The 21397-nt window shown below is 43.2% G+C and overlaps 1 protein-coding gene across 3 annotated transcripts in view; it reads left to right on the top strand.

The window, feature by feature from the left end:
- Positions 1-21397, top strand: part of klhl29 (kelch-like family member 29) — a 259109-nt gene that overhangs the window by 158417 nt on the left and 79295 nt on the right. For all 3 annotated transcript variants that reach the window (XM_085381923.1, XM_085381924.1, XM_085381925.1), the window contains 4 exons: positions 6176-6314; positions 13372-13568; positions 15607-15719; positions 18467-18613. In XM_085381923.1, coding sequence (XP_085238049.1) covers positions 6176-6314; positions 13372-13568; positions 15607-15719; positions 18467-18613 — 596 coding nt within the window. The remainder of the gene's footprint in view (positions 1-6175; positions 6315-13371; positions 13569-15606; positions 15720-18466; positions 18614-21397) is intronic.

Here is a 21397-nt window from a genome sequence, read left to right as displayed (position 1 = left end):
GAGACTTTTTTGTGTTTTCACAAACACCAAGAACAAGAAGAGCGTAGCCTGACATCCTGTCACACTGTTACAACAGGCCAGTGGATGCTTCCAGGGCCTGTTGTTTATGTTCTCCCTCTTCTAAGCCTGTACTTGTATTTGCTTCAGCCTAGTTCTGCTGGTGCCAATTGTTTGTTTGCACTTGTGTATTGGACCAGAGGGGATACGTGGAGGTTAGAATATAACGTGCAGGACAGAGCAGCTTTATGCTACTCCAGGTCTTTTTTTGGCTTGTCTATTGTAGAAGGAAACAAAGGCTCAGGCAGCATCTTTGAGGGGTACAGGTTCCTTTTTTCTGCTGTGATGTCTCCCCCCGGCCCAGTCCAAGCCTGCTAGCAGCAGTGCTGGGACTCCAGCAGTTCAGTTCACCAGATGCAAGCAAGGGAAATAGCAAAGCGGCCTCATCATGGACTATTCTCCAAGGCTATATGGTGCCACTGCTCTCCTACAGGCTGAAATCAGGACAGCTAGAGACTCAAGGGGTCTTGATTGTTGATTGTTAGAGGTATGTTTAAGAGACTGTTTAAAGAAATAGCTTTTGAAAAAGACCCAAGCTGGATTGGGTTACACATGACATTTCATGGTTTTTATGTATAACTATTTAGTTTGCAGATGGTGTCTTAGTATCATGATGGTGATGAAGTTGTGTATCTGCTAAACACTAAATGAGGCCACTGAGGTTTTGTATTTATTTATTTTGTGATGGTGCTAGAAAAAATTACTTGTTTTTTCTAACACAACAAATTTCTTAAAAATATTCTAGGAATACCAAATTTTTGAATTTGGAAGTATTAAATTTTAAAATAAGAAAACAATATTTTGCCATCTGTTAAACATACTAATCTGAAATCAAACATTTTTAAATTTTGAACTGTTATTGTTTTTATTGCTGTTATTCTGGTTCGTTCTTAAAACAAGAGAATGAACCAGAAACATTTTGTTTAAACAAATTAATTAATTAATTAAAATTAACATATATGAAGATATATTTACTTACATGTTTGTATTTTACCGATTTAATAAATTTAGACAAACTTTATCACTTTTTATCACAAAAATATGTATTTCCTAAAGTGTAAAGCAGTTTTCCTAGATTTAAAAAAAATATTTTTTGAGAATACATTTTATTTTTTATAACCAAATTGATTGTTGGACCATATTAATATCCAATGAACATGATATATTAGCTAGCAGCAGTTATTGAAAGAAAGACCTTTGTTGACTTTTTTAAGAAGGAAAAATGTATTTGAAATATAATATTGTAAAAATGTAATATTTGAACATGAAGATTGAATTTAATACAGATTCTAATTTATTTTACATCCTAATATTTACTTACATTTTCTCTTAGTTTTGCTTAAATTAACACAGGCTGATGCTTTTTCTTAAAAAAATCAACAACAACATGAAAAATTTGATGTATGTTTACATTTTTTAAATTATATATAACCAAAATTTAAATGAGCAAGCTTTGGCTCCACGAAGGGAAAAAATATATATCAGTCTAAGAAAATGTTCTTACAAACAGTGAATCTTTTTGGCTTTTGTACTCGGGTCCTAAAACTTACAATACAGAGATTATAACATCGCCCAACAATTTGTGCTGACAGTGAACTTCTGACCATCACTCTACCTTTAAATGTTGTGTGTAGGTGTATTTAATTTGTGCAGTCACAAAGACTGAAAAGTGTTTACTCTGTCAAAGTCAGAGAGGAAAACAGCTTTTATTTCTCCCCTAAATATTTCATGTTGCACTGCAGTGGTTTGGAGTATGTCACAAAAACGCACCAATCCATGAACACACAATTAATATCAGATCGTTTATTCGCTTTCCTTTTCATTCTTAATTACCCCGTTTCTTAATTCCCCCTGACACTGTCGTTGTGTTTATTGGAGGGTTGCAGGGATTCTGTTCTCTTCGATGGTGAGACATTTTTGATGGAGCCAAAAACTGTGAAAGCTTTTTGCTTGGAAAGAGCTTCTTTGTGTGCTTATGAACCGTGTACTTGGCCCACTGTTCTTATTCTGCTGTGTGTCTCTCTTTGAAATGAAATTTCTCAAACATCCCTACTTATCAAAAGGCTTTTGTACAAGGAAGCCCATTTTGATCAGACTTCCTCAGTCCAATCTACTTCAGTCCTTTGTGTGTGTGTGTGTGTGTGTGTTGCTTTACTTTATCCTGCAAATCAGTTTTGATTTAAAATTCTTATGGAGGTTAAATAGATTTTTTTGCAGTTATTTGTCACTATAACCGATTTAATATTTTTCCCCAAAAGGTAGTCATTAAATTATGTTTCTACCTTGAAAGCACTTTGATATAAATTCTTTAATTTTATATTGGTTACATTATTTATGTTGGTTATTTTTAATGCGGTTGGTTTATCAAAATAGTTTTTGGAATTCTTCAAAATGCATTAAAAACAGCAGCAGTGTTTAAAATTAAATGAATTTATTGGTTCCCACAATTTGTAAGTTTTTGTCATTACACGGTGCTAAAAGAAGCTTTATCTTGTGGTCATGTTGGAGATAAAAAGTCATTTATTTTAGCAAAGGAAAATGATGACGCACTGCCTCTAGTTAAAAAAAAAAATGCAAAAGCTAAAGATGATGATTATGGCAGGGTTGTACATTGAGTTATTGATCTGCTAGCATGGTTTGTTCTGGGTAATTAAGCTGCGAGTGTTGGTGGGAATTGATTGTTGAAAGTTTAAAAAAAAAAAGAACAAAAAGGTCAGAATGAACACATCAGTGTCTGTTCCGCTACGCTCCAAGAATCTGAATCAATGGAAAGATACGTGTGAACGATTGAATGTTTACTTACAGCATTGATATCACGAATTATTACTTAGTAGGTAAAAAATTGTAAATATTGTATTTCACCCTTTTTGGGAAACTGGCTTTTCAATGTTGTTGTCCTTTTTCCCCCAAGGAAAAATTGTTTCATCGTTACTCTTTTCGTCCCACTTTGTCGGTACATCGCTGGCTTTCTTAGCCATCAAAAATAATGCATCATAATAATACAAAATAATATTTGTAAGAGCCGAACGCTGGAATATTTGATCCACTCTGATTTTTATAAAAAGGCGTAAATAACTGTGAGTTAAATTTCAAAATTTGAAACCATTTTATCGATTTTTTTTCTTGGCAGGAGAAATAAATACAAGGCAGTTTCTGTGAAAAACACACAATGGCTGCCCCACTTTGTGCCGTTTTACTGAGGTACATGTTCAGTTTTGCCGTTGAGTTTTTAGGTAATTGCAAGCAGAAGCTCAAGGAGCCGACAGGCTACTCAAAACAAACAGAAAATAATGCAAGAAGATGCTTCTGAAGAAATATATTTTTGTTTAAACACAAAATGGTGGGTCTGCAAGGTGCATGTACAATACATGTAGGACCCCAAAATGGCTCCAAGTTCAGCAACCAATGGTGTGCTGAGTTGCCCCCTAACAACTGCCTATTGGCAGCCCGGTTGGTGGTTTACTACACGTTATAGCGGTGCATGCTGATAGGTTACTGGAAATCACACCCGTGAACCCCATTGGCCACAGCGCGGAGATATTCGACAGTAGAGTTACTAGGCTGAACAGCAGAGTTGGCACCGTTCATACCCCCAACACGGTGCGTCTGCCAATCACGAACCCCGGTGAAGAGTACTGTTGTTACAGTGAATTACTTAGGGGCCGGGACACGTGATCGCTGCGCTCGGGAATTATGGCGCGTTATACCTCTTTCTTCAAACCACCTTTTCACCCATCTGGTGCCACCCTGTCTTACAGAGCTTGACAGTCCTAAAGAGTATTGAGACGTCTGGTGATTCAAAGATACCGTGGCTCCATTGAGAGTGGCTCTGCCTCACCACACTCCAAGCCAAAGCTGAGAATGGGGACGCCATGTGCAGTTTCATGGTCCCCGGTGGTGATGAGTTGTTTCGAGGGCGCTCACCAGTCCACCCTAAAGACACCATAATTAGCTTTTCCATCAGGCATTCAGGTGTATCTGCATGGCTCAGGGGGAGGCGGCCATTGTTTCCTGACAAGTGGACTTCTCCGTTTCCCCCTCTCACTTTCTCTATTCTGGATGGTATGTGGTTCGGCTGATTAGAGTTGAGAGCCATATCGGTCGCTGGAAATTCACTAATGCAAACTGCAAACTACTGTATATTCGCTATTCACAGCCCATGCCCACACAGTAATAAGATAGCTGGCCGACTGACAAGCAGCAGTGGAGTGGAATGTGGAGAGTGGAGAGAGATGGATGAAAGACAAGGCAAATGGCAGCCTTTGTGTTTACGTGCGGGTGTGTATGGCTCGCTCTAACCGTGCAGCTGTGCATCCAGACGCATTGTCCAAAAAAATTGCATCTCATTATTTCTTCCCCCATTTAGTATTCAGCAAGTTTAATAACTTGGTCATTCCCTTTCTGGCCATTAATTCCTTGATGCGATAACTCTGAAGGATGCGCCGCTCGGAGAGAAAGGATTTTTACCAAAGCACGCTTTTGAATTGCACCTTATTTGTCATGTGTCTTTATACTGTATAATTTCAGCTACCAAATTAATTCAGAGCTGAGCTCCCAGTGTCAGACAGGAGAATGGAGGGAGCTAAATGAGTAGATATTCTAGCCAAAGAGAGGGGCGAGTGTCATTCCAGGTTAATTAAATCCCAGCTTTGAGGCGTGAACACAGACCTCTTTCGGGAAAAACGAAAGAAGAAGAAGAACTCTTATTTCATCTTGTGTGTCACCGGTACGATCATAAGTCTGATCGTTGTCCCACATCTCTCAGCTGCGCAGCTGCGTTGAGCACATGTTTGTTCATAAACACGCGCTTCTTGGGCTTGTTACACATGTCGTGATTGACAGGTGACTCACCATTTCCATTGTTCAGATCGCTTTGTTTGCAAAGGTAGCGTGTGCAGATTGGCTCCGAGAACGAGGAGAATTTATCTCCTTTCTTCATCTAAATCATTGTATATCTCTCACTCTTAACGGAGGATGTAGCAGACTGTGCTTTGTACCAAACAAGTGTTTACTATGCCTCACAGGCTCTGTTATTGCTAAGGCGACAGTATAGAGGGCGGCTCTCTCGTCTCCCCCCTACTCCTCAACCCACCCATAATCATGATGTTCCACATTATGGTGCCTGTTTGGCTCTCAGTGTTCTCTTTTTAGTGGCGTTCTCGATAGGAGATTAACAACGCAGCGGTGTTGGTTATCCCTCCTAAAGCTGTAGAATAAGTTGCTAGCGTCCCGCTGATTTTCACTCTCAGCAACCCCTCATGGTGCCTCATTAAGATGCAGAGAAACGAGCGCCTCCGACCCAACGCTACAGTAAGGCCAGGCTTAAACGAGGCGCTGCTACACCACAACTCACACTGTACAGCGGCCTTTAACAGCACAACGGTTTGCTCCACGCATGTTTCCTCAGTGGGGTTTTTTTTCCTAGTGTTTCTTTCCAGAGATGAAGACAAGCATGGGTTCGGGTGGGTGGGTGCATTTCTTTTCTTTTCCTTGGACGTTGTGTGAGAGAAGGGCGTTTTGGGGGATTTGGGGATAAGTAGTTGTTCTCTCAATGAGCAGCATTTGAAGGTCAACTCCTCTCTGACTAGGACATTAGCGAGAAGCCAAAGAATTTTTATTTCAGTATGATTTAATGCACTGATAGTGTTTCTGTTTTCAGCCTCTGTTAGAAGCTTTTCGGCCTCTCTCCATTGAAGTTCTTGAGCTGCAGTGTAAATTTGCCAAAGTCAAACACAGTCAAGCAAGTGTTTCCTCATAATGATCCGTGTTTCTGATCTCATTGCTAGCTCTGTTATCCACGAGCATGCACATTCCTTGGTACACTATCCAATATGTGAGCTCCCTGTTCTGCTTCCTGTTTTTAGAGCCGTACTTTGCTTTGATTCTGCTGAAACGTTTGTACAAATCTTTACTTCTCTGTCATTTTAATGAACATTGTTTCTTAAGACTGACCGGCAAGTGTCGTGTTCTACAATCTGCACTTTTCAGCGTTTGTTTCGTTTTTGCTTTCCTGTTGCGTTGCTGTTTTTTTCTGCACATGTATGTTCGAAAATGAGAGAGAAAAGAAAAACTCTAAACCCAAATGTGGCATTGTCTGTTTCTTTTTCTTGTTCTACAGAGATGTTGAAGGAGTTGAACCAACAGCGCAGAGCGAAAGAGTTTACAGACCTGAAAATTATTGTTGAAGGCAAAGAGTTTGAAGTCCACCAAAATGTTCTAGCTTCCTGCAGCTTGTATTTCAAGGACCTGGTGAAAAGGTTTGCCTTCGCTTCCCCACCCCCTTACCTTCCACCTTTCCCCCCTTTTCCCACCAGCTGTTGATCCAATCTGTTTTTTTTTTTCATAGGGCGCATTTGTGTCGCTTTTTTTCCCTTCCCCTCTCTCTCTTGCAGGTGTGTGAAGACTTTGGTTCCTAGCACAGGGCCAGCAGCCATTCCTTCCTCTTCCCCACTCAAATGAATGTATCTGAAAGTGGAGGGAAAAAACAAAGTCCCCCCCCCCCCCACAAACACACACACACACACACACACTCGTCATTACCTTTCCTCCCCATGTAGGGCAATTTAACTACATTTCCATTTTAACGAGCAGTGAAAATGTTCCATGACTGGGAATGTTTTAAAACTCACCAAAGGGCCAAAACAGAAACAAAACTCCACGTTGGGTGGCCGCACTGTGAGCAGAGGGATTGTTGCCTCCCATGCTACTATATTTTTTCGTTTCTGATTTCTTGAGTATTTCAGAACAGCCTTTTCATATGCTAATACACCTTGGTTAGAGTGATATAAAAGACATTTCAGAGTCATAAAGGACGAGACAAAAAGCACATCTAAGACCACCACTTTCACAGGTTAACACCATCCTTCACTAATGTATTCATTTGATTTTGATCCAAGTATTCCCCCAGTGTTACGCCCTTCATTCTGCATACTTTTTTTGTTTTTGATTCCGGCTTCACGGGCGTGTTTTCGTTTCGCCGCTCAGCATACTTGTGCATGTGTGTCGTCGGTGTGAGTGTGCGTCAGGTGCAGACCGCTTTAATCTCTCTGTATGTGTTTGCGCATGCATGTAGTATGACTGTGTAAAGTTTGATAGCACGAGCATCTGCATTGTTTTCCTGGAGAGGTAATACCATGAATCCCTAATGTCCTCCTCCTTACTTCACATCCTTGCAGGTGCTTTCGGCATAATTGAGAGTCCCCTGGACCCAAAGTTACTTTGCCACCTTGATGTTGTTTTTGAGTGTGTGTGTGTTTGAGTGTGTGTTCTTGCTCGCATGGCTAGGGATGAAGCGCTCAACAAAGACAAGCGGTCGCGAGCGATAGCTAGAAAGCCTTAGAGAGGTTTGCCATTTTGCCCCGCAGTCATGCTGCCTCCACAGCGAGGCCATCAGAGAGCACAGAAGCTGCTTATCTGCTGCCGCGGCCTCCTTGCTCACCACCGATACACTTGTTCCTCCTGAATGAGGATGGAGCGAGGAATACCAGAGAGAGACCAGAGGTAGAAAAGCAACAGAGCCACGTCTGCGCCAGCACCACTCATCTCCATGATAGCCACACATCCCATGAATAAAATACAGACACAGTCTGCCTTTGACCTTGACAATAGCAGAGAAGCTTCCTGAGAGACCGGAGTGACTTTGGATAGAACTGAAGCCCCCATGCTGGTCAACCTGTCTATCAGATTGTCTCGTCGGTGGCTCTTATCTGGGACGTAGCCAGATCATTTATGCACTAAGACAGGGGCCCTGAAAGACACCCAGGGCTCCCAGAGGAGCAGGCTGAATTTCATCAAGCTCATCTTTATGCCTGCTGCTGCCTGCTTTGTCTGATTTTTCTTTTTTAATTTGACAGTTTAATAGAGTAAGTTCTCATTAATTGGTTAATTAATTGTAAAACTACTTTGATTTATTGTCATAACACTGTCATTTTTCATGAGATAATGTCTAAAATAGAAATTCTCTCATTTGACTTGAGACTGAAGAATATCTAATGAATTTGTTACACTAATTGTTAATTTTGGAAGACGTCTTTGCTTTGATGTAATGAAGTCATGATCAGCAGCGCTACGTGAACATGACGCCGCAGCTTCGCCGAGACCGTCTTTGATTTTATAAGACACGTGGCACCTTGGTTTTATGGAAATGCGAATCGGCAGGCAGCGAGAAGTTGACAGGAAGGGGAGAGAAAGGGAGCACAAACAAGAGAATGAAAAGCGTCTAAAGAACATACAGAGATTTTTTTTTTTTTTGATACTTGGCTTTGAGGCGTTCGCAGCAAGTGACGCAAGCTCGGACAGAGAAGAGCAAAGAGAGCCAAAGGCCCGTCTGTCATCGAGTTACGGCCTCCCATGTGTCGCTCAGGTCACTTTCTTTCACCGGGGCCGGGATTACGCTGATGCCGCACGTGGCTCGGTACTGTCCACGTCTTTATGAGGTCAAACGAAGATGGGAGAGAGAGAGAGAGGCTTCTTTGATGCCGTGTACCCCAGCCTTCCTCGCCCAACTCATTCACTACGGCTCAGATTCCTGCCTCCTCTCATAAACCACCTTTGTGTATGGGTGTGTTTGAAATTGTGAATCCGTACGTACTCAAATGGACTTGACATAAAGCGTGCTGCTGAAGTTTTATCACGTGTGTGTGTGTGTGTGTGCATGCGTAGGATTCAAGGACATAATATCCAGGCACGCTGTATTAGTCAGACTAGTAGAGATGTAATACTGTAGGGTGAGGGAGTGCACATCACACTTTTTTTTTTGGCCCACCCACCCACACACACGCACGCACAGACACCAACCCAATGACTTATTTACGAAATTAAAGCGTCTCTTGGCACCGTGTCAGTATTTAGCAGTGTGGTTTGCAGGCTCCGCAGCAATTTGAAACGGTGCTGAAAATGTCACAAAAAAAAGAAAACCACACATTATCCACCTAAGTGGACTACAAATACACTGATTAGTCTTCATTTCAAATTCTCTTTTCAGCAGAATCCTAAAATGTCTTTATTTCCTCTTTGCAGCGTGCTGCTCCACTGCCCACCCTCACCCGAGCAAATCAGCCTCCCGTCCCCACCCCACCTTACCTGGAGGATGTAATGCCGCTTGGAAGTGTGAGCACACGCTTGCCCCTTCCAAAAACCCATTACGTTACTCTTTTAAAGGGCCAATGCACCTAGCGAGGAGGCAGATCATCTCTAGTAATTCCATTTTACCCCACGGGATTTTCCAATAAGCGTGTTCGCAGGCATTTAATTTATGGCCACTGTATCCCAGCACCACACTAATGTTAAAAATAAAAAAATAAATAATAAAAAAAGCTCCAGAATCAGCCCTGATACATGTTTTGGTGCCATCTGCTTCCCCGCTCTTCTTCTGTCAGTGTTGACCCATGAGGTTTTTTGTGCCACTCAGAGCACTCTGACTGTGATGGTAGGGGGTTATTTTAAATCCCATTACTGTGTGGACGCTGTGTGAACTCTGCAGCTCGGTGTGCACGGTTTAGCCCTCTGCAGCACCATTCAGTCAGACGGGGAGACAGGTTACTGTAATACCCCATTTTTGTTTTGTTTCTTTAACAATTTCGTACGGCATCTACGCGAGTAAAGGCTTTGTTTTGTTTTTGTGTTTTGGGTATTGATTCGATAAATCGTTACTTTTTAATGTTGCTTTCTTTTTAGGTGACATGTGTAACTGAAAACCAAATTAAACACACACGATTGCATTCAGGCTTTTTCACCTTATGTTCATTCAAATAATTCAGAGAGCATGTCAGCAGTTTTTATTGGACCTACTTCTTTTTTTTCTCTTGGCAGAAAGTAGTTCCAATGAAAAATGTACAACAATGGAGTCTTTTGAGTCTGACATTCTTGGAATAATTGTTACTTTGTGACCACTGACAGTATGAAAGATGGACATGGGTACAGTGACGTGCCCTTTTTAAAGCTTTGAGATGAGCCTACTCCATCTTTTTAAGACCAGCGGGTGGAGCTGACTGTGCAAGTGCACACTCATTGGCTGACGTGTCGTCAAATCTCGTTTCTGACACTTAGAATGACCCAAATTTACAAAATGGACTTAACGGTTTATTCACAATGGCTAAATTGAGAGACTGAGTCCATAAACACACCACAAAAGTCTTTATAGAAGTCAAGTTCGAGGGATGTTTTCTCGTTGACCTCTATTGGACTGGAAGTGTCTTTTCAACCACACCGATCGCCCCCTGGTGGCCTTTGAAAAGACTGCAGGTTTGAGTCGCTCAGACGTTGGCTTCATTTTTCGGACCTGGAAGCTACATTATCTTTTATAGTGTGTACGTTTGTGAGTTTTCAGCACTGTCCAAATTATAGATTTAATTCTGACTAATTCTAACTTCTCGAAATGGAAAGTGAAATCGTGAAATTGAGATGTTTTAAAAGCGGTGAGACCCTGCTGAAGTCTTTATGCCAAAAATTTTATAAAATTGTAAATGTAATCTTGAGCTCTGCCATAGTGGCACTGTCAGAGATTCTTTTTGTCATCTTCAAGTCAAGTTTTTTATACCAAGAGTCCTGTCAATCTGGTGTCTACATTTAGGTTTTTGTGTGTTTTTTTTCTCGAGTTGATGGCCCCTTTGTTCACACTTGGATGCACGTGTCAGCTTTCATACTCTCCACCTGTCACCGTGTCCTTTTTGTCCTTCAGACGATCTAACACATATATGACTTGTTCCTTCCAAGTGTTATGGATGCAGCGCCCTTATAATCCATACCGGAAAAACCAGCAGTCCCAACGCCGACACAGCCACGGCGTTCTGTTTATTTTTACAATTTTAGTCCTGATTTATGTTGTGACAACACGTAAATACGGGCCATTTTTAGCCAAGACACTTTAGGTTGTGGTTCTGAGTAAGCTTCTGTGTTAACATGTCTTGGTAGTGCATATACTCCCACAGAATAAATGATCTTGTAAGAACAAGCTAAATGTGTTCCTTGTAAATGGGCTTTTTTTAGGCAGAAAGATGTATTAGAAATTGTGTGTGCTAGCACGTGTGTGTGTGTGTTTTCCTGTTTCCCTCCCGCCTCTCCGCCTCTGCTCACCACCATTTTGACACTCTCTGCCGTTTTTTTTTTAACTTCCTCTTGAATAAGTGCTACATTTTTCATAAACAAATTTCTTTGCCGGAGTGTGTGTCTGCGTGCGCGCGCCCATCTCCCCCCTCCTTCCTTCCCCACCTTTTCTTGCCCCGTCTCTCCTCTTCTGTCTCTCCTGTCCTCCCTGCCTCCCTTCCTCTCTCACTATTCAAATTCAAGTCTGCAATCAAACGCGGCATAAATATCCACCTCTTTTTAAGAAGCTCCCGGAAAAGTCATTTCCATAACATAAGTGCTCAGACAAAAACAAACTGCCACTCGAGCTGGTTCCTATTGCACTAATTGACCAGGTTGATGAGCATGCTCTTCTTTTATTTTTAGCTCTTTCCCACCCCTCTCTTTCTTCCCGCCTCACCATCACTTTAACCCTGAACAACCCTCCCCTTTCCCATCTTTCCGTCTTACTACCTGCCCCCCACCCGCCCCCTCCTCCAACTGCAGGGCTTTGTGCAGGAAAAAAAAAACGCGGGGGGGGGAATAACACTATGTGGCTTTTTGCTTTGCAGGAGGAAAACGAGTAACTGCCTTGGTTTTTCCAGCCAATGTCCATCCAGGGACAAATGCCATTGTCTTTTCTTTTATTTGGATGTCCTTCTCCCACCCCCACCCCCACCTTTCACCTCCTGAGTGCGCTTGAAAATGACAACTAATGTCTCAGTTCATACACCACAGGCTACTGGTGATTATTACGCCGGGGACAGAGGCTCTGTTTAGGTGTGACGGTGTATTTATTTATTTTTTTTCCGGGGGTGGGCGGGGATATCTCTTATTTAAAAGAGCAAGGCACAGTCATGGAACAACCCAAACTCTCCCCCTCAGAAGGATGGCTGCTGGCTCCCCTGTGGAAGAACCGTCTCACCCTGCCTCCCTTTCCTTCTTTTTTTATTTTTTTTCTGCTTCCCCACCATCGCACCCACCCTCCCCCCCTCCACCCTTCCAATCTCTCATCTCCACTCCATCCATTCTATCTGTCTCGTGTAGTTTGTTTTTGCTGTCTCTGTCTCACTAAACGCTGACTGTTTGTCATGATTTCTAATCCAACCAACTGACTTCTACACACAAAAAAAAAGGGAGAGGAAGAAGAAGGTGGAGGGGGAAAAAAGGGATCAGACAGACACAGAAGCAGACAGAGCGTTATCACAGCGCTACCATGACTGGCAGAAGCAAACAGCCTCCATCCATCTTAATGCTGGCTACTTTTCATATTGTTGATGTCCATATCCGCTGGGAGCGAGACACAGCAGTGGGGGCATGCATTCTGCGGGGCTTTGATTCCATTTATTTTGCCCTTGAGTGGATTATTGTTTCACATGGGACATTAAACATGGGTGGTGAGGTGTTATTTAATGCTCTCATACCTCCCCGAGGGGATCCTGCATGCGAACTAATCTCGGCCATTTGATCCCGATGAAGTCACAACGTGGCCCAGTTCCCAAAACGGCCCTCGTTGTTCCCCCTCTCTCTTTCTCTCCAGCACTGCATTACAAAGGGATATCATATTCTATTTAATTTGTCCATCTAAGCTCTCGCCCAGCACCTGCAACGTCAGTCGGAGTAGACGCGCCGCTTCGATGACCGGCGCGCGCGCACACACGCAGGCAGCCGCGCGCTCTCTGCGGCAGCGGCGTGACTCGTAAACTGTGCACTCACGCTTTAACCAGCTGACTTTCCCATTCCATTATGTCCGTGTGTAACACCATCTCTCTCCATTTTTCACTCTCTCACAGCTCACACGTGCCCTGCCATGTATGCATGTTTGCCCTCCAAGACTATGCATACATGAAACCACACGTTCAAAAAGCATGCCTCTTGAAACAAAGCAATAACTTTTTTTTTCATTTGTTTTGCCTAATCTTTGTGCAGTGAGGACGTTTTGTTTCAGATGCAGCGCTCTAGCTGTAAATCCGCTTGCCCCATAGTAAAGTAGAAACCATCCAAAGTTCTGTTTCTGTCTCTTTTTTCCACTTTTACGTTGTTATCTTATTGTGTAACGATTCTCTTATTTTTCTCCCCACTCTCGTACTTTCCCAGGTGTGTTTTAGGTGTTGTGTGTAGCATACGTGTATTCTTGTCCCTCTCTTTTATTTTTCAATTTCTTTTCTTACTGTTTTTGGGGGTTTTTTTATCCCCAAGTTTCCTCTCAGAATGCGCCTAACTCGCCTCTCTCTGCCGTGATTGGTTGATCAGGTCGTCGGGAGAGACGAGGAGCAGGGAGATGCTGGAGCTGAACATGAGCAACATCAGCGCCGACGTGCTGGAGCTGCTGCTCGAGTTTGTCTACACGGGGTCGCTGGTCATCGACTCGGCCAATGCCAAGACGTTGCTGGAAGCTGCCAACAAGTTCCAGTTCAACACCTTCTGTAAAGTCTGTGTCTCCTTTCTAGGTAGGCGTAGCTCAGGGGGAAGAGCGGCGGGGATGGGTGGGGAGGGGTGTATGTGTTTACACGAGTGTTATCTGCTTATATCAGCAGCTTATTACATCAGATATGCCTGCCGCGACCATACGGCCCTGGGTGTTTTCATATACGGTCATGCTTCATCGCTGTGCACAGAAGTCCTCATGCAGCACCTACATTTCCTCCCCAGCCCTGGCACACCGCTCTCCCATTTTTGTCATGTTTCCAAAGCTCGCAGCCGTGTTAGAATTCACTCTCAGCCGGGCACGGTGCCTCTGATCTCGTCCCAGAGAGCAGGATCAAGCACGGGGGCAGATTTATAAAAAGGTCAGGGAACAATTGTCACTTAAATGTCAAATCCTCTGGTCTGAGCTGCGATGGAATCGAAAAACAGCCAAACAGATTGATACTTAGACAAGGTATGGAAAGAGGTGGATAGAAGGGGAGTGGGCCTGTTGGGGGTGGAACACAAAGGATGGGGGGAGGGGTCTGCATGAAAAGCAAATGGCATGTTCCATATTTTAGTGGGTCGGCCAGCCAAAAAAGCCGCAAAGGTCGAGTTTTGCATTCCATTTAATAAATAGTTTTGGGTATCGGTAACACGGGGGAAGTGCATGTTAGCAAAAAGGTCAGCAGCAGGAAAGGAGGGGAAAATTGTAAGAGGAGCAGCAAGCGCCGTTATTGATTAGTTTTTCTCAATTTGGGAGGGGGGGGAGGGTTAAAAATGGGAAAAACACAGAAGCCATTTGTAGACTTCATCGCCAGCGAGGCGTCAATCCGTTCTTCCTCGACAAGATTCATGACATTTCAGCGCTTGAGAAGTAACGAGCACGACCGTGTCTCCTTGAGCAAAGAGGAATTGATACCGCGTGAGAAATTATTGAAGTTTGCAACAAATATACCGAGGAGGAACGGCAGACATCTTCTCCGACACGTCTTCTCTCTCCAACAAATACAAAACAAAGTCATTCATCGTGCGCCTTGTGAGAAATCCCAGCTTTTTTTGTTTTATGATTGGAAAATCAAAAAGTAAATGAACAAAACATGCTCACCTTTTTACAACCCGAGTGTGTAGTATTGGAAAAAAAGATTTCTTTTTTAAAGGGTTGTTCAGATGATCATCTGCTGTGAAATATACTTTCAGACAGAGTCTAGCTTTGATGCAGCCCAAACCTGCTTTTTTTTTAGTTTGGCTTTTGCTCACCTGTTATTTACCAGATGTTGGGTGGCTTTTTTATTGGCTGATATTTGTTTAGGAGACACTCTCAGGCTCTGTCTTTAGCGATAAAAGGCCTGGCTTTGCTTCGCTTTGATGGCTGTTGTTTAATCGGGCGCCTTTCAGCGGCCACTCAACCGTTTGTGCCCGCATCCGTGCGTACGTTCACTACAAGACCGGGGGCATTTCCCTCTCTTGTGATAAATGGTGACACTTGTTAGAAAACTACATTTGGAGACACATCACCTAAAATGCCGCCCGTGCTCTCCACCCCCCTAAACCCCGCCCTGCAAAAGATCACAGGCGGCAGTATAAGCCTTCTCCCCGCTGGCCTGGCCCTGAGGGTAGTTTCATATATTCCAGGCTGTGTATGTGTGTGTGTGCATGTGTGTAGTAGATCCTGAGATCTGACAGGACTTCTTTAAAGTGGCTCAGCTAATCCCAAATCCCGCTCCCTGCCATCCACCACCTCATGCCTGGGCTGTGAGCGATCGATTCCCCTCGTTGTTTGTCCCCGGAGCTGTTTTGAGTTATTATACTTGTTCTCCCTCAGTCTCAGGCAGATACAAAGCCCAGGCTATGGCTCTGTGCTACCTGCAGCTGCTTTCTCTGTCTTTGCAGCTTTGTACGTCTGCAGTCTTTTTATAGACGACTGAATGGTGTTTTGTTTTTCTCCCCCCCTCCCCACTGGCTGTCTTAATCAATCTGCGTCTGTCTTTTGTTTTCTTCTCGTTTTTGTTTCTAACCTCTTCTCTTTGTCTATCTCCCTGTCTCTCTTTCTCTCTCTGACCTGCTTTACATTGACTCCAGAGAAACAGCTGACTGCCGCTAACTGTCTGGGAGTGCTGGCTATGGCCGAGGCCATGAGCTGCACCGAGCTCCACAACATGGCCAAAGCGTTTGCCCTGCAGAATTTCCCAGAGGTAGGTCGAGGCTCTTCGTCTTTCTGGATTCTTTGATTGCTGTGGAGCAAAGTTACACACGGCGGTTTGCATCTGGGAGAAAATGAAACACCTAAATCAGTGATCAGCTCGAGGAAAAAGGAAAAAAACTTGTTTTGCCTAAGCATCTTTTTTGTCAGACTCAACAATGCAATGGGGAAAATTGCACTTTCTTCTACACTAAATTAAGTCTGTAGTTACTAGATTCCTATTAAAGTCTCACATGTAAAGCATACACAAAGCTTATTGAATTATATGTTTTTGTCTTCCTTTTTTTCAAGCTAGCAAATATCAAATGGCCCTGTTAATTCACTGCTTGCATTAAAATGCTTCTCTGGAGTTAACCGTTTTTACCTCATGGGATGCAATTTACTGTAGAAGCTCCACGTACCCTACTGAATCACCCAACAGTACACTTATTACCGAGCAGCTTTTAGATAACTTAATGGAAGAGAAATACAGAGAGCTCTGTTTTCTTATAGTTTCCAACCAGCATGAATCACACAAAATACCGTGGAAAATAAGGGCATCAAAGCTCAGCATCAGAAAGTGTTGGAAAAATACTTTTTTGTGTCGAGCGTTACTCGGTAGGAAAAACAGAGGAAAAACGTCTCTCTCCACAGATCAGAAAAAATTAATACATTATGTTCTGCCTTTGATGTGAGGCGTCCGGGCTGGTCACAGAAAAGTCCACTGTAAATCTGAAATCAACACCTATTTACTACAAAGAGCTCAAAATTAGCCTGTTTTATATGTCTTAGTATTTTTATACAGCATATAGGAGAATAAAAATGTCCACTCATTATCTTGTTTTTTACGTTTCTGTTTTTATGTGAATCACACAGTCGAGAAAAGCCTGAAATCAGGTAAAAGCAGCAAACAAATGTTACTGTTGTCAGTGAAAGAAAATAAGTACATAATGAAACCGCGATGATGCAAAATCAAATGAAATGTACTTTCCATTCTCTTTCAAGATTTACTGTGCAGATGTCTTTGAACTGCCTTAGCTGGGCTTTCTTGTCATTTCTTTAAGCGGTCTTCAGGAATAGTTCTCCAGGCTTCTTGATGGACATTCAAAGCTCTTCTTTGGATGTTGGCTGGATGTTTGTTCTGTTCTCTGTCAGGATGATCCCGCACTGCTTCAGTAAAGTTCAGGTCCGGGCTCCGGGGAGGCCAATCCATGACTGATAGTGTGCTGTTGTGTGCTTTTCTATCCAGCTATGCTTTTACTGCACTGACAGAGTGTTTGGTGTGATTGTCACGCTGAAAAATAAAGTTACTGCCAATCAAAAGCTTTCCAGATGATACTGAATATTAGATCAAAACCTGACAGCACTTCCCTGTTTTCGTTCATGCATTCATTTTAACAGCCCCAAACCATGACAGAGCCTCCGCCGTGTTTTACACATGGCTGCAGACACTCACCGTTGTATCTCTCTCATGACCTCCTCTGTACATATTAACAATAAATTGAACCAAAAATGTTTCCCTTCATTAAGAATGGCTTTTTGACAGCCATCCTCTCACTGAGATCATTTCTGGTAAGGCTTCAGCGAACAGGAGATGGATCAGCAACACGTGCTCACTCCCAAAGCGTAACAATTTATGCTAGGTGACAAATCGTCAGTATATTAAGCTTCCGGCCACACACCATATTACGAGTTTGGAAAAATTAGGAAACACGAGAAGCTTTTGAAATTAATCTACACATGTACGTTACTTTAATCTCTTTGGAAAACACTATCTAACATGATTAAGGTGGTGGTTAAGATTAGGGATAAGGTTAGGGTTAGGGCTGGAATACATGGCCGGAGCGTGTGTTACGCGTCGTGAGTGAGAACGAGCTGGGATCAGCTGAATGGCCAGATGCATCAATCAGGTCCTGTGTCAGATCTTTGCTGCATTTTTTCCCTGTTTCTAAAAAACGTGACTTTCAGTTAGCGTTCATCAGCTGTAGATATTTTTAGGCCAGGCTTTTCTGCTTTTTTCCCTCCGTTTTCCCAGTTTCGTCAATTATTTGTAACTTCAGAGATGTGCCAAGATTTTGGCTAATAGCTGTTTAGGAAGGTGCAAAAACACAATTGTATCCCGGTCACACTGTGCTGTCGTTTTTCATATATTGAACTAAAGAAATGAAATCGAACAAATTGTGTATTTTTGGGACAGGCTGCTAGTAATAAAATGCCTAAAGGTTGTCTGTTATATGTAGACACAACCCTGTGTTAGGTGTCCTTTTTTATTCTTGAATGATTCACAGGTCGGTGATAGGTGACTTTACAAAGACTGGAGTGTAAATGAGGGAAAAAGCAGCCAAGTTCAAAGAAAAACTTTGAAAGACGTTCAGAAATCCTGGGGAACTATTGCTCAGTTCCACCCTAAAAATGACAACAAAGCCTGGCTCATTGGAAGCAAAATATAAAGAAACATCTAGAGGCTCAAGACTTTTGCACTTACTGTACGTGAGAGAAATACACTTTTTTTTCCTTAAATGCTACGGCCACATGATGTGAAGTTTTAAAGGCCGTTTTTCTGCCCCTGCTGGTCTCTGCGCTGGTTCCAAAGAGGCCTTTGTGTTAGTTTTATGCTAGACAGATCTGAGCATCTGCCTCTGCTCAAAAACAGGAGCTTCACTTTACAGAATTGTGTATGTTCAGAGCTTGGCACAGGAAAAGTCAGATTGTGTCGCTGAAAGTGAAAAGTTTTTTAGCTATTGAATCTTTTTTTTTCAGGTGGCAGGGCAGGAAGAGATCCTCAGCGTCTCCAAGGACGACCTGATAGCCTATCTGTCCAACGACAGCCTGAACACAAAGGCCGAGGAGCTGGTCTACGAGACCGTCATCAAGTGGATCAAACAAGACCCCAACTCTAGAGTACAGGTAACGACGCACAAAGTTAACGAGGGTGTTTTTGGAGTGTGCGAAACTTTGTTCTTCCAACACGAGCACACACTTCCTGCACCACGAGACTAAAAGGCAGCCAGTTCTCGTTACATCTGGCAGAACAGTTTCCGCATGCGTGCCGAGCCGTGTTAGAGATCGGCCCACCTCTTCCTCTCTTCGCAGAAGTGCACGGCACCAAAAGCCACACAAGTGACTCCCCGTTTTGTCCCGCTAGCGCTCATCAACTTTGTGCTTCGGATCCAGCCTAACGCAGCAGTTGTTCGTAATCCCAGGAGTGCTTTGCCCTCAGAATGCGCTCTATTCTTAGTTACACTTCATTTGTTTGTGAGACACTGTACCGCATGAAAAGCCTAACAAAAACAGCAGACAGCCGCAGCCCTCTCTGCGCACGCCTAACAGGTGTTTGATTTATTCCTAGAGGCTGTTAATCATAATCAGAGGTTATATCCCCGAGATGGGTATTGACAGTCAGGTGCAAGCAGGTCGAATTTTAACAGGCACAGAATCGATAAGCCTCAAGGTCAAAGCATCAAACGCCCGCCACATATACGGAAAGGTAAATGGACTGCGCTGTAGACGGATATCCATTCAGCAAGGGGGGGGGGAGAAAAAAAACCTCAGGTTGTGCGATATTTATGGACTGGGTCCCAAAACCATGAATTTAAAGCTGATGATTTTAAAGTATTTTATAGCTGTTTTAAAATGGAGAAAAGATTGTTATCAGATAAATTACACCAGTCCATCACGGCAAGAATCACTCCTTCAAAGTAATGTCTTCTCACCAACCAGCAAGTGCAGGGAAAGGCCTTATATCACCCGGATCAGATTTGGTGCAGACCTCAGCAATCAATGTTTCTTTATTGGCTCCTGCTTTTATGAGGCACATATGTCAATATTTGAATTTTTCACCTTTTCAGATTAAACATTTAGCATTTATCCTTTGATATGTGGCGCTGTAGTGATTTGGGGTAAATCCATCAGACCTGCCAAGCGTTTTTTTGTTGTTGTTTTTTTGCAGTGGAGAACCTTAAAGTATTTAGTGCTACACAAAAGGGTAAGGAGAAACTTTTAAAGCACAGATCGTGATGGGTGCCGGAAAATGAGAAAGCAACAGTATGAAAGATGGGTTTTTTTGGCATCGCTCTCAATCTCTCCCACTGATAAAGCCTTTAAAATTGAATTTTTGTAGCATCGCTGATAGAAAGGTTGAAAATTCACCAATAACCATAACAAGGCTGGTACACAGTTTTTAGGAGAAGCGTACGATCCCTGTCATCTGTGTCGAAAACCTCTAGCAGGCTCAGTCCGGCCAACTTCTCCAATCTCACACTCTATTGGAGAGGTGCAGAGGTGACTTACTCAGATGAAGTAGAAGAAATTTTCCCGGTTGTCTGAACAACCCGCCGCACTGGTTCCTGAGACGAGGCACCCGGGGTCACCCCCCGTCTTCACGGGGAGACGGGAGAGAGTCGGCGAGGAGGAGAGGGGGAGGAACCGCGAGCGAGGGAAAGAATCAGAGCGAAGCAGAAAGACAGAAACGAGCGAGAAACGTGTTGGTGAGAAAAGAAGAAAGTGGATTGGAAAAGGAGCCCCTGTGTTCTAATCTGAAATCCAACGGTTTGCGTCTCTGCACACAGCCATGACATCCAGGGAGCCGAGATGTGATTGAGCTCACGGTCAAGCTCAAATCTCTTGCCCGCGTGTAACCAAAGAGAGAGAAAAGAAATAAAAAAAAGACAGCTAGCAAACTCTGGTGTCTGCGGCGAGGACAGGCGCATACGGAGAGAAGCGCGTCACATGATCTGCACATGCCGACATAGATCTCAAGCCATTTATATGCATGTAAGAAAGTTTTAGGAATCCACACGTTTCACAGTCTGAGTAAATATTTAATATTTTACTTGCATACAGATCTCCACTGCCCCACTGTGAAATTACACATGCATGCACTGAAAGTCCCAGTTTTCCACCGGCACAGGATGTGGGTGGAGCAGAGAGGCCCGCTCGCTAATGTGACCCGATTCATTTATCAGCGCGTGAATAAATGCAAGTGAATGTTAAGATTGTGTATGTAAAATATTAATATTTATTCACGCTGCGATGTACACATTTGCATAGCAGTTTGATCTTCTCCAGTTGGTACATGTGTGTTTGGATTGCAGTAAGTGCTCAAGTGCACACATTTGTGAATCTTATTTCCCTTTTTTTTTCTTCCTGTCGCACACTTGTGACCAATTTGAGAGTGAAAGAAAAAAGAGAATAGGCTTCTTGTTTTATGCCACAAGAGAAGGTTGGATTCATACCCAGTTCGGCTCCACTTTTTAATGACATGTCAGGGCAGGATGTCACAGAAAAAAAACGCTCGCATTCATCCGAGCATGCGTCGGTTCTGTGCGGCTTTGCGGGTTTTTGTGTGTCTGTGCATGTGCTGCGAGTTGTAAACTGCAGGCTATAGAGTGGAAAAGTGGCATATTGAAGGCACTGGGTAAATAATATGCAATTTTCTCTCTCCACTATGCTGTCACTAACAACCGATGACACCGGGAAACGGGGGACCCGGACATCACTTAGAGACAGAGGGAGAGCATTTGAGCGTTAATAATGGTTTGCTATGAGACACAAAGCTGCTGAATGAAAGTACAGAACTGTTTCGGTTCTCTTTGAATGGGTATCATCGAAGGTGTGCCACCCTTCAAGCGTCTGTATGTGTCTGTCTTTACAACTTAAGTGAAAGGGGAGTTAGGGAGGTGTTGGGGGAAA

Source organism: Rhamphochromis longiceps, linkage group LG15 (genome assembly GCF_057381845.1).
Source record: "Rhamphochromis longiceps isolate RC_006_pf linkage group LG15, R_longiceps_female_GT1.1, whole genome shotgun sequence".
Lineage (NCBI taxonomy): Eukaryota > Metazoa > Chordata > Actinopteri > Cichliformes > Cichlidae > Rhamphochromis > Rhamphochromis longiceps.
The sequence above is the reverse complement of the archived record's forward strand: the minus strand, read 5'-3'. Positions and strand labels throughout refer to the sequence as shown.